This window comes from Lactuca serriola, chromosome 8 (assembly GCF_051521515.1).
Source record: "Lactuca serriola cultivar US96UC23 chromosome 8, Lser_US96UC23_V15, whole genome shotgun sequence".
Classification (NCBI taxonomy): domain Eukaryota; kingdom Viridiplantae; phylum Streptophyta; class Magnoliopsida; order Asterales; family Asteraceae; genus Lactuca; species Lactuca serriola.
Window position 1 is genome coordinate 200828037 of NC_136415.1, and position 14140 is coordinate 200842176.

Consider the following 14140-nt stretch of genomic DNA (forward strand, 5'->3'; position numbering starts at 1 on the left):
TATGAAATCTTCTAAAAAACAAACTGCTACGAGAGGAAAAGTGTTGCACATGTGCTGCGCCGCGTATATGAGTGAGCATCGGAACAAAGTACCCGCTTTAGGAACCGAATCTACCATGTAACCGCCAGTTTCGAAACCAGAACCGCCTGTTCCGGTTATATGGGTGAGCATCGGGTACCCGCCTATACTCACCCCTAGCCGCATAGCATGAAGTGGTTTGAATATGTTTTTTTTAGAAAAACAAAATGCACCTTCCATGCTCGTTGCATGTTATAGCCATATTATCATCTCTCTCACTTTTTTACACCATATCGACTTGTTATTGACTAGCAAGTATGAATTTTCATATCTAACCTTTTTCTATCCATTTCGTAACATTCATGTCCTAAATGGTCTTATATGTCAAATCCTAACTTTCACAAATTGACAACTATAATAATTCAATAATTTTTCAAATTTGACTCCAATAATCTTACAACCAATATTATCATTATTATTTAATTAACTAAATTTTATTCATTTAATTAATTAACTTTTTTTTTACTACAATCGGGGGCGGACCTAGGGGTGGTTCACGGTGGCACCGGCAACCCCTAACTTTTCCGGCTGTAGTGGAAAATTTTTCAAAAATTTTAGAAAAATTTATTTTTTCTACTACCGTGCAACCCCTACTATAAAATCCTGCGTCCGTCCCTAACTTCGATAGCCAAAAAAAAAACTTTTCTAAGTCTAAATAAGGGTGTTACATTGTCCTTGTGCTTTGATATCTGAATTTATGAAATCTATGTTATTATACGATGAGTTGACTTCGCTAGTGTACTAGTTTTAGTTAAGTATTTTCAAATTTTGACATCATGGTTTATATACTAATATTGTACCTGAATATTATTGTTTGTAGAGTTTTGATATATACTTTTCATAAAAAAAACTATTTCAAAACTAAGTTTTGAAGATGATGTTTATTTTAAAAACTTCTCAAAAGAATGGTCGGATTGCTATCTGCAATTAGAGAAAGTGTTTATTTTGATGAATATCCCAAAAAAAATCCCCTCCAGTTATATACACCAAAGCTGTATGGACTGAACCTGATAGCTTGTTATACCAAGAGGGTTGAAACTGACGTTTTCTGTATTGGATAGTATCTAAGTGATCTATTTCAAAATGGAACTAAATACTTAACATTTGGCCCGCCAAAGTACCATTCAGTCGATTGATCCATCCAAAGTTTTCAAATTAAGCATTGTTATCGATTGATTTCACTTAGAAATTTAGATTCATGACTGAACAGAATTTTATTGTTTTGTATTTGTGATTGTCGATTCTGTATGGTGTGATTCTGTTGCAGTTCACTCGAAAAATGACGCAAGATGCTGGAATGAAAGACCAAAAGGTTCCGACGTCGCCTTCTAGCTCTCTTTCATCTATGTCTCATGGCATTTTACAGCGTAAGAATCTCTGTAATTTTGATTCCGATGATTGTTTTGTTTGATTATACAGTTCGTTTATAGATGAACTTGATTTAATTTCTTTGTTGTGGAACAATTGATGTTATAAAATGTGTGCGTTTACTCTACCAACATCGTTTGTTTTTATCTACTGATTGGAGTTGAAATTTCGAATTCTTCATGGAAATCATGTGAAAATTGGCTTTCAGATTTTAAAAAAAGAGTTGTTGAACTGATTGAGGGCGGAGCTTACACTGGTAAAGTTCGTTGGATTTTGAGAGCCGTTAGCATTACAATCGCGTTAAGATGGCGGTTAAAAGTTTGTGTGATCTATCCGTTCCTTAATTTTGCCCTTACAACTGGATCGGAAGCACACTCTCGTTTAATTTCATCTCTTCCAAAGGTAGGTTACTTTTTGGCTTTGTGAATCTCGATGTTTAATAAACTTCCAAATTAGTCATCTATTCTAGTATTAATGATACAGAAAACATGGAAAAAGCTGAGAGGCACATAATTAAGCATCTCTTTCGTGAAGTTCCTTGACACTATGTTATATATTTCGAATGTACAGCCCATAGTAATGTGGAACTTGACTTCAAATATTTGTTGGTGAAATTGAAAACAAAATGATCTGAATGACATAAACATTTTCATTTGGTTTGATATATTTTAGGATGATGATCATGAGATGGAAGTTGATACTGCATCTTCTGCAACTCAAGGTACTGTTAATCACTCCCATGAGATGGAGATCTACTGCTACTTCCTTGTGCTGATATTCCTAATTGATCAGAAAAAGTACACTGAGGTGAGCATATATGTTTAGATTACTTCATCTTGGCAATTGGTCAATTGGTCAACTCACCTTCATATTATGCAGGCTAAGGCTTGTTCTTCAGCAGGCATTGCCAGTTTGAAAAACCTGAACAGCAGAACAGTTGATGTTCTGGCATCCAGACTCTACTTCTATTACTCTCTTTCTCATGAACTTAGCAACAGTCTCTCTGAAATTCGTGGGTGAGTGACAAAAGGGTTATGTTTTTCAGTTATCAACTAGATTGTGACCAATCATACTTTATCAATTTATCTGGCTTGAATAAGATGATGATGATGATGTTTAATTACATGCAGTAATCTCCTTGTTTTGCACCGGGTTGCTAGGTTGCATCATGATGAATTGGGGCAGGTTTGTTTCTCCTGTGACTAGCTATCATTATTATTAGTATATTTATTTGTTATTGTTATTTGTATTATTAGTAATATTATTTTAATCAATGTTTCTGGTGAATCATTCTGTGTTGTGTGATGTGCAGGAAAGACTCCTAAACTTGATACTTCACAATTACCTTCATTACAATTTGTATGATCAAGCAGAGAAGTTTAGATCAAAGGCACCACCTTTTGAAGGTCATTCAAATCGCCAGGTAATTCTTCATTTGATAAATCATCAATTCATCCTTTTGAAAGGTTCCATTTGTTAAAAGGTTTGATATTTGCTTCATATGGAGGGTTCGATATTTGATATACAGGAGCATTTCATTATTTTATATTCGATATTTGTAATTTTTTACAGTTTTGTCGTTACCTGTTTTACCTGGGTAAAATTAGAACGATTCGGTTAGAATACACAGATGCAAAGGAATCTCTTCTCCAAGCTGCCCGAAAAGCCCCTGTGGAGAGATCCCTTGGTTTCCGGGTCCAATGCAACAAGTGGGCCATCATTGTTCGTCTACTTCTTGGAGAGATTCCTGAACGAACCCTTTTTAAGCAGAAAGGCATGAAGAATGCATTGAGGCCTTACTTTGACCTCACAAATGTAAGTTCACTTCAATTACAATAACCCCCAGTTCAGTTGTAACTAACTATCTCAATTCTGACTTTTGACTTTGACTTTGAATGGTAAAATCCATCAAACATGGAAATTCACAAAACTAGATTTTGTTCATTTGGCAACCGAACATGTCATGGAACGGAATCTCGAATTCCATGGAATCTCTAATTCCTTCCTTTGTTTCTCAGGCGGTTAGAATTGGAGATCTGGACCTATTGAAAACTGTCGCCGAGAAATTCTCCACCACTTTCACCTCCGACCGAACTAACAACTTAATCGTAAGACTCCGTCACAACGTCATAAGAAACAGACTCCGCCACATCAGCATCGCATACTCGCGTATCTCTCTTGCTGACGTGGCAACCAAGCTCCGTTTGGACTCCCCAAACCCAATTGCAGATGCTGAGAGCATCGTGTCAAAAGCCATCCGTGATGGTGTCATCGATGCCATGTTGGATCATGTAAACGGATGGATGATTTCTAAGGAAACAAGAGACATCTATTCAACAAACGAACCACAAATTGCTTTCAATTCTAGAATTGCCTTCTGCTTGAATATGCATAATCTGGCTGTACGTTCCCTTCGCTTCCCGCCAAATTATCATAAGGAGCAACAGGTCGACAGCGATAGTGATAGCGATACATCTGAGGAAGAATATGATGACGAATGTTGATTTGCTTGTAATACTCCATCTCAACTTTTTTACTTTTATACTAAAACTAAAACTAAATCTGAAATGATGATAGAACATGAATTGAATGATTGAACTGGAAAAAGGAAAAGATTAGTTCAAGGATATATCACCTAGGCTACTAGCATTGACCTAACTCATCTATCAGAAAATGACCTCCCTCACTACCTTTACTTTAGCCGCAACCGAAAGAAATACACCCAAGACTCTGCTTAGAAGAGTAACATCTTTTACGTTGAGGGGCTATAATGAATTAGCCCACTATGAGCGTTCGAACCACAAGTCACCTTCGATTCTTACAATCCCTTCTATCTAGAATGTATTGGAGGACTGATATCGCTTCGATGTGTTCAACTTTGATGTAGAACCAAGACAACACTAAAAATGAGGGTTTATAAACAAATACAGAAGTATTATTTGATTGAAGCAATGCAATGCCATGGCTTCCCACATCGGTAGCTCCAATGATAGCTATTGGGTTTATATTGCTTCGCCTTCGAGTACTGTTATGCCGTTTGGGGACATCCGATAAAATTGGAACGATATGGAGAAGATTAGCATGGCGCATGTCCCCTGCGCAAGGATGACACGCACAAATCAATTAATAATCAGGCATCAAATTAATTATACAACTTTCGTCTTTAGAGGTCGAGATCAGGGTTTTTCTTTTTCTGTTGGATGTAGTGTCTTCAATAGCTTCTGTTGGCTTCCTTCCTTCTTAATTGGAATTGGTGCAAGTTCTGGATGTATCATGTGTGTTTAATAGCAATTAACAATCACAAACTGTCTAAAGTTGCATGCTTTGATATACTTTAATGGTTTTCTTTGGTATTTCAATAAGTATTATAGTTAGTTTGGAATAAAGCTACAAATGTGATATGATAGGTTAGACACATCATTCACTCCTTAATGATAGAGGTTGGAAGTTTATAAGAGTTTTTTTTTTCGTCTTCATAGATACAACAGCAACATGATAGCAGCATCAGTTGATGATGAAGTTATGCATGATGTTTACAGACAAGTCTCTGTGTTAAGCTGTTAGTGAAGGCAGGTTAATTTTGTATGAAAAGGGGACAAAAGTATGAGTTGTTAGTTTATTAGTGCAGTAAACACACATGATAACTTTTAGGAGGGTTATGTACATCAATTTAATAATCTACCATCTTTCATGAAGTTTAAAACTTAAGTTAGTCAACTAATTAAGATGACATAAGGTTAAGTTGTAGTTGTAGTGCAGCAAGGGTTCCTTTGTTACATGGGAAAGGTCTGGACCAGATTAGCTTTGTCTATATAATTTAATAAATAGGATGACTCTGAAAGGGCATTCATGTCTTTTACACAAATAATAGATTGAGAGTGAATCACCACACTGTCCTATCTTGTTCTACCTACTTTTTGGGTGGGACAAAAAATAGCAGTTTTTGTCCTGTTGACTTGATATGGGTAAAATCAAGTGCATAATCGACAGTTTTTTGCAATAATTACCATGATGAGATTAATCTTTTAGTCAAGATTTTTACAACACTGATTGTAGCAATTTTCAGCCTGAAGAAATGGTAACTAATTGCCTTTTGACATTTTTTTTTTAATTATTATTATTATTTTTTTTTATGCGGCTTTACAAATACCAAATTTGAATTTAAGCATTACAAGTTTTTTGCAATAATGGGTAGAAATTGCTATGTATGTTGCTATTATTAAAGTACATTGCCCATATTGTTAAAAAAAAGGAATAGCACATAAGCACATTGCTATTTCTACCGGGTTTCTTATTTTAGAACTTAAGTTAGTTGGCTAAAACTTGCAATTGAAACATATTATGCAGACTTGAGAAGTATAGGATATATTTCGTCATTTCAGGGAGTATGTTCAATGTTTCATTGTACTATGGAGTGAATGAAATCTATATAACAGTTTTAGTCAAGGTTTCATTGCCAATTAATCATTGTACTATGCAAAACAAATATTAATGCATGATGCTAATTTGAGCTATTGTGAACTTTATAACCATTTTATATCAAAATGCCTAACTAAAATCCAGGTATAATTTGAGCTATTGATTTGTTTATCATATCATCCTACTCTTATTTATTCCTACAACAACATACTTTTAAAGATCTACCCCCGGTTATAGCAATGCCATCCAGATACAAAGCATTTTTCACTTCTATAATTTGGTAGATTTTTCAAAGTATAAGACCTTAACAAGGAAAAAAAAAATTCAAAGTACAAAATCATAATTGGGTAGATTTTTTGAAAGCAAATTGTCTTAATAAGAAAAAATGAAAGTATAATGCCTGTAATGAGGATGCTATAACACACAAATAAATGAAAATATGTTTCTATATCTTGCATTTAGCCCTTTCATCTTTAGATCATGACATTACATGTTTCTTTTTTGCTAGAGCCTAAATTTACCACATGCAAGAATTGATATTTATCATCAGCAACAAGTCAACAAGAAATAAATTATATTGCCCATATCGGTAGCAAAATGTAAGTACATTGTTGACTTGTTGTTATGCATGAAAATATAAATTCATACAAGTATATTGCTATTCTAGGCAAAATTAATAAAGTCGGATGCTAATAATGTGTTATCAGAGTATGGACTAAATGAGCTATTAGATTTAAAATAAAAATTAGAGCATGTATTTGAGAAGCCTAAATGTACCAAAAGCTTAACTGATAAAACAAATAATAACATGATTACAATCTTGTATTTGAATAGAAATGGGGCACTTCATTAATTATGAATTTTTGATATTGTTTTTTGCTTTGTTGTAAGCACTAAAATTCGAGCAAGTATAGTTGATGTGGCTGATTGTCGAAACAAAGATAAAAAGAGGAAGTTGAAAGTGATAATGCTCTGATCTTGAAGGATTGAATCTGGAAGTTTACGAAACTGTATAATGTGAAAGTTAAAAAAGACTTGTTTTAATGAAATGAGATTCCTTAAAGACTATACAAACATTACCTTTCTAATTACCAACCAAACATGTATTTTCCCATTCCTTTATAACAGGACCATATATTTCTTGATTTGTAACGGTTGAGTTTGTAATAAAAACTTTTCATCCTTCATAATTAAGATGTGTCATTTTATAAAATTGTCATTAACACATGAACAAATACTTGAAAAGATCTGTGCATTTATCAGCCATTTCGTTGACCTCCAACATAATAGAGAACATCACATACACGCATTCGATCTCAAAAAAACTTCATCTCCATTTCCAAGTAATCCAGAAACTAGTCATTTTGGTTATAATACAGCGTAAATAAATTCCAAAGAATAAACCAAAATGCATTAAAAAAGCAAAAAAATTGGAAAGTTCAAATGACTACAAAACTGAAAGTAGTAAAAATCATCCGGTGTTTGTTTTACAATAAAATAATATCCGACTTAGACTTCAACCCCCTGACATGAATGTAAGAAATAAATCAACATCTACAGCAGTTATATTATTTCAACAATAGATAAAATTGGATTTGATTGATGTTATGCCATTTGAGTCCGTTACACCATTCAACATCAGGTTAATGTAATGTTTCGTTTTCAAATTTGCAAGTAAGAGATACATGATACTGCTGCAATAGTCGATAGGTGCTATCCAAACAAGACTATCAACATACTCCTCACATAATTTATTTATTTAAGCAATATAAGTGTCTATACCAAAGTTGTGTGAAATTATCGATCTTCAGAGAATGCTTGACCACTTTGTAATCATCAGTTTTGGGATCAAACCCAAACCGAAAAAAAGATTTATTTGGATTGAATGGTAATTCTGGCTATTGGATTGAAAAAAGTCCTAAATTCTATTTTTTTTTTACAGTAAAGCCCTAGTTGACGATTTGATAAGAAAGTCCTAAACTTTAATTTTTTTGACAAAAAAGTCCTAATTACCGGCTAACCGGGAAAAATGGTAAAAGTGTAAAAAATTGTCGGTAATTTGGATTTTACTATCAAAAAAATAAAGTTTAGGACTTTCTTATCAAATCGATAAAAATATTAGGACTTTACTTATATATCCCTTAATAGAAAGTAAAAATAGGTCAAATAAGCTATAAACTATTCCAAAAAAACGTCTAAAATATCTTTAAATATTTATAAAGTATAACTTTTGTTCAACAAATATATCTTAAAATGAATAGGAATCATGTGTAGGTTTGGTGCCTGATAGGATTTCACCATCTTCTCCTTGAGGTGGTAAAACTAAAAAGAGGAACAGTCAAAATTAGGGCTTTTACAACAAAATACTTTAAGGGATAATGACTTAAAAGGGTAATATATTTTTCGATTTGTATACATTTGGTCACTGAGTTTTTTTTTCATCCACATTTACCCCTTCAACTTGTTAAACTGTACACATTTAGTCCTTATGACCGGTTACTCCAGGTTAGCCGGTAAAAATGACTTATTAGGGTAATATATTTCTTATTTTGTACAAATTTAGTCCTTAACATTTTTGTACACATTTAGTCCTTAATATTTTTTTGTTGCAAAATGAGTCATTTTTGTTTTTGTATTCATTCTGTACTTATGAATGATTTCTGTAGGTTTTTATCACGGTATCCTATGTGGGATAGCCATATGGTAGTGGGATAGGTTGAGGTGGTCCTATGATATGTTGTAGGTCAAGATACCTGGTGCGGGCTGGCTATAAGTTGTAGGCACGGAGGCTCGAGAAGAGCGGGTGGGTTAAGGCGGCATGCCAACAAACCCTGAGTATTCTAGTCCGATGATTGATTGGACCTGCTACATGTTGACATTCCAAATCGATGACTGATTGGGCCAAGGTTGTCACAACAGGCATTTTGCTAGGAAATTCTATTCCCATATAAGCATCATCCATTGTAAAAGCCTATACTCTATTCTCGTTCAAATACATCTCATATGTTAAACTAAGGGATGGAAACCTTAGAAATCCTGGTTCAAGATTATTATGGACTAGGATTCTCTTATTGGGTCTAACGAACCAATAAACTTTCAACTTGACTACTTTGGGCCTAAAATGATCCATCTTATTTCTAATGGGCCTTATTGGGCCATAACAAATCCAAATAACTTTAATAGACTCAAACTCATTCCTTTATACTAAATTGGGCCGTGAATACACTTAAGGGCCCAATGGGCCGAGAACTTTTCCTTATGGGCTATATGTTTTCGAACAATACAAGAATGGGCTCAAATTATTACACTACTCCTTTCCTTAAGCCCATTTTCGGCACATAAGTTTAAAAATAAGAGAAAATGGAGGATTTGTGTGGCATTGCCACCTCCATATTATTTAGCATGCAACCAAGCTTAAAAATCCCATACTTCCATGCATGTCAAATCATCTTCTCTCTCTTTTTCCCACCTCTTTCTCCTTTTCAGCCAAACACATAAACACACACACACACACACACATCTCACTAAAAATCCTCCTAAACACTCTCAAAGAAAACAACCCTTCATCCTCCATTCAAACCTTCGAAAATTGTAAGGGCTTCAAGAGGGATTTCATCCAAAGAATCACTTCAAGCTACACTCTAGTGGTAAGATTTTGCAAACATATTTCATTTCTACATTCATTCACTCTTCTTACCACTTTGAATTCATGATCATACTCCTAGAAACATACTAAGCTCGATATCCACCCAAGAAAGCTTGCTAGGGCCGAGAATAGCATCAAACTCTTCCATTTCTTTCTTCAAATCGAAAACAACAAGCAATGGTGAGCTTCATACCCCTCTCTTTTTGGTTTTCATATGTTTTATGGGGGAGAATACAAGAAAATGTGTACATCTATGTGTATATGTATGCTATATGTGATTTTATGCATGTATATGTGTGATTTTATGTGTTTTTGTGATAAAAACATAACCAAAAGGGATGTTAACTCGAGATCTATGACATGAGAAAAGAAACAAACATAATCTAAGTTATTTTACACTAATCAAGTCAAGAAAAATAGCTTATAACGTTATGAGAAACATATTCTAGCATAAAACCCATTTTGGGACTTAAATTGTCAAAAATACAAAAAACTTGGGTTAAAAACTATCAAGTCACGGTTTCTTGAGGGTCAAAAGAGTCAAAATAGTTTCTATAATCATTTTTCTGAATATTATAATTTTCAAAGGACTTGAAATGCAAAAATTTAGCTTAATGGGCTAAATTTGGGCTTTTCGGCCCAATAAGCCCATAATTGCGAAATTTTGAAGTTTAAAGGGGCTGAAATGTAACATTCTGCAAAACAAGGGATAAGAAGTGTAATAAAATTATTTCAAAGGTCAAAAATGCTTTTCAATTTCAAAAAGGACCAAAAATGTAAACTTTTTAGATTTTGGGGTGAAAACTGTAAAAGTTACGAAAAATGGGGTCTAATCGAGAAATACCATTCTGGAAGGACTAAACCTGTTAACAAAACTAATTTTGGGTTAAAACTGTCTTTTCAACAAGTTATGATACAAAAGTGTCAAGAAAAATGTTTTAAGGACTAAAAATGAAATTCTTTTATATAAAAGAATAAAAGTGTTATTTTATAAAAGAAAGGTAGTGAAAAGGTCAAATCCTCTTTTAAACAAATTAATTCATTAAGACTAAATACAAGATCCACGACAACCAACAAGACGGAAAACGAATACACATTCAACACCAAATATCGTTATAAACGAATTGATTCGGTCTCGAATAAATACCAAACAACAATCGTTAAATGAAAACTCTTTAATAGATACATGATGACTACAATGAGTAAATCTACAAACTTTGGGCTTATGAGTTTCAAATCATGCTTGTTGGGCCTTGCAAGCCCACCAACATGATCTTTGGGCCCAAAGGGATAACGCTTATATGTTATTGGGCCTTCAATGACCCAATATTTTATAAAAGCACTTTTAATAGCTTTTATGTGCTAGTGAGCCAAAGTGTCCCGTTAGAAAAGCTAGTAAGGTCACAGTAATGAAATGCGAGTTGGACCATCATGTCTTTCGCATCCACGACAGCCTAAGGTACTTACGATAGTAGTGGGACATAATGCTCCCCTTCTCTTCGTTCGCTAAGGCTTTTGGGATTTCAAAGTAGAAGAAATTAGGACGATATACAATGTGGATTAATCAAGATTCATTCGTTAAGACAATACAAAAATTAGTAATTACTAATACATTTCAACATCGGAAAACATCGGGTTTTCCAGGGAATTCAATACTACTCGCTCAAAATTTTATAACTATAATACAAAATACCCTTTAGATATATGTTTTTGAAATCACTCATGCATCAACTTATGGATCTTCACACTTTGATAAACAAAAGTCTTTTAAGAAAATATCAGATTTTCTGGGTTTTACAAACCATACATATCATTTTACCACAACATTGCTTATGAACTCACCAACATTTCATATGTTGACGTTTTTCCAAAATAACTTGTATTCTCAGGTAACAGGTGAGCGAAAGAGTAATATGAAGTAATGTTATATGTTATGTTGTTAAAAACACTCAAACAATATATGTTATGAATGTGTAATGTTAAAACAATGTACTTGATGTGAACAATTCCAGATGTAATATATTGATGCATGGTGACGTTTATGTTATGATTCATGTATATTCATTGTGATGATATTCAATTAAAATCACGCAAGCCCTCGGACGTTTCTGCCGTTTGGTTCGGGGGTGTGACAAAGGTATTCCAATCTGATGAGTGTAGGCCCGTTATGCATGATAATATGTTTGTTGTATCGGGTATTCTGGGGGAAACTCACTAAACTTTGTGTTTACCAAGTTGTTTATGTTTTCAGGTTCTATCGTTGATCGTGGGAAGACAAATGCATGACTGTACACACTTTTTATCAATATTGACGATTACACGTTTCTTATATTACTCTGCTTTTTGATAATATATTTTGCAATAAAAGTTTTTTGCTTAATAATGGATTTATAATTAGGGAGTTGTGTTATTTAAAAATGAAAATTTTTGGTTGTGAAAATGAGACATTATACATAAACATCAACAGCCCCACACATTTCATCAATGATTGTCTCACGTAAGATGTCGTGAGAAAAGCTAACGAAAACATTCATAAGTACTGAGTGTATATAAAAACAAAAATGATTAATTTTGAAACAAAAAAAAAATATTAAGGACTAAATGTGTACAAAATGAGAAATATATTACCCTATTAAGTCATTTTTCCCATCTAACCTATAGTAACCGGTTATAAGGACAATGTTTACAGTTTAACAAGTTGAAGGGGTAACTATAGACGAAAAAAAAACTCAATGATCAAATGTGTACAAATCGAAAAGTATATTACCCTTTTAAGTCATTATCCCGTACTTTAACAATCGTCTGATTGATTCAATGTCATGGCCTCCCACATCGGTGGTTTGTATGATATCCTTTGGCATCCAATAAAATTGGAACGCATGGCCCTTGTGCCGATGAGACGCACAAATCGAGAAATGGTCCAAAATTTTTTTGCCCTAATTTGCTCGATCGATTGCTCTTTAAATTCCTTTATGTCTCGATTTTTTTGCCCTAATTTGCTCGATCGATTTCTCTTTAAATTCCTTTACGTCTCGATTTTGAGTTGATTTTTGACTCACCAACTTCAAAGAAATACCGCTAATGGAAATCCGCTTCAACTTCGTGCCATTGTTTGCCCTATCTCGCTAAAACGGCTTCCAATTTTTTTGTTTAGGGAATTGTTTCTCTGATTCACAAGCTATGGCAAGGTACTTTTAATGACTTCCGATATAAACTGTTACTTATTTCTAGTTTTTATGCAGTTTGTGATGCGTATGTATATTATTCACATATAGATGGAAATGTGCTCCTTAACATGCTAGAATAGTTTGGTCGAATCAATTAATCACCAGGCATAAGTTTATGATACAAGTTTGGTTTTTAGATGCTGAGATTCGGACTTTTCATGTTTATCTGATTGTATTCGTTAGTTTCTGTTGGTTGTCTTTCTTCTAATTGGGGGAACTTCTGGATTTATCATGTCTTCAATAGCAGTTAACAATCAAACAGTATCTAAACTTGCTTACTCTATCATACTTTAGTCATTTTTTTAGTAGTTTAGAAATCGTAATGTTTACTTTGCAACAACACTACAAGTATACTTCTGCAAAAATTTTGAATAGAAGGAAAGAAAAAAAAAATGCAACTCATAAGCTTTGATACATGATTAAGCTCCATCACTTTGCACTTGGGTACTTTTTTTTCCCTTTCTTTTTTGACTTGAGAAGACTTAACCTGATAAGCTATATATAGGTGTTTCTTTTTAACATGATGCATAAAGAACGACCTAATTGAGAAAAAGTTCAAGTTCTAATTTTTTGGTTATACCCTGCAGTTTATTACTTATATCTTATACAAGCAAAAGATAGATAAAACTATCACCCTAATTTATCATTTTTCTATCAATCACATACTATTACCTACACCATCAAAATCATATAAATTACATTATTTTAGTCCTTTTTAAGTAAAGTTAGTTAAAGTTAGCATCACAATGGTTACAAATGATTTATATGAGTTAATTTTGATTTCAACTTGTAATATGTTGTTGAAGTTCCCTGAATTCTTCCCTTTTGTTCTAAATGCAGAAATCCATAAATGAGGGCAACTTTGTAAACAACTAGGACTTTGTTTGAAAAAGGCTCATCACCATGCCATTCTCTATTAATTAAAAAAAAAAAAGAGAGACAGCACCATGTACTTTCATCATATTATCGATTTAATTACCAAACAATGATTTCTTATTGTTTTAGTCACTGAACTATTATTATATTAATCATGAAAAAGTATTAGTAAAATGGTGAAATTACTTAGTGAAAGTACAAGTTCTTTTATATGTATTTTGGGGGTATTTTGACATGTTTAACCAATTTCATTTTCTGCCAAGTTTTTCATTTTGACCCGTTTGTGATGTAATTTTAAGTCTGATTTCCTGGACAAGCTTTCCAGCGCTTTATTTGACGAGGAGGGCATTCATGTCTTTTTCACATTTTTTGGATGGAACAAAAAAAAGGCAACTTTTGTCCAATTGACATCAGTCCCGGTTCCGGTCCCACCAAATGCAATATGGTGTATTTCGTCATCTCTTTTTCATGCATAACAAAGCATATAGTCGAGGAAGACACTGACATTTTTTTATTTTTTCATTTC

The 14140-nt window shown here is 33.4% G+C and overlaps 2 protein-coding genes, 1 long non-coding RNA gene and 1 pseudogene across 3 annotated transcripts in view; 3 read left to right on the forward strand and 1 right to left on the reverse strand.

Moving 5' to 3' along the window:
* The window catches only part of LOC145071091 (disease resistance protein At4g27190-like), a 260526-nt gene that overhangs the window by 202838 nt on the left and 43548 nt on the right, over positions 1 to 14140 (reverse strand). The window lies entirely within an intron of this gene.
* Positions 1222 to 4690, forward strand: LOC145068305 (putative 26S proteasome non-ATPase regulatory subunit 3). The gene is made up of 8 exons (XM_079015253.1): positions 1222 to 1445; positions 1655 to 1848; positions 2119 to 2253; positions 2326 to 2462; positions 2577 to 2631; positions 2759 to 2869; positions 3019 to 3261; positions 3465 to 4690. Exons 1-8 carry the CDS (start codon positions 1358 to 1360, stop codon positions 3948 to 3950), a joined length of 1449 nt encoding a protein of 482 aa, XP_078871379.1. The 5' UTR covers positions 1222 to 1357; the 3' UTR covers positions 3951 to 4690.
* LOC145071862 (U6 spliceosomal RNA) lies at positions 4477 to 4593 on the forward strand (annotated as a pseudogene).
* On the forward strand, positions 12323 to 13849 carry LOC145071094 (uncharacterized). Its single transcript, XR_013690233.1, has 2 exons — positions 12323 to 12699; positions 13579 to 13849. It is a non-coding gene; the product is annotated as an uncharacterized LOC145071094 (long non-coding RNA).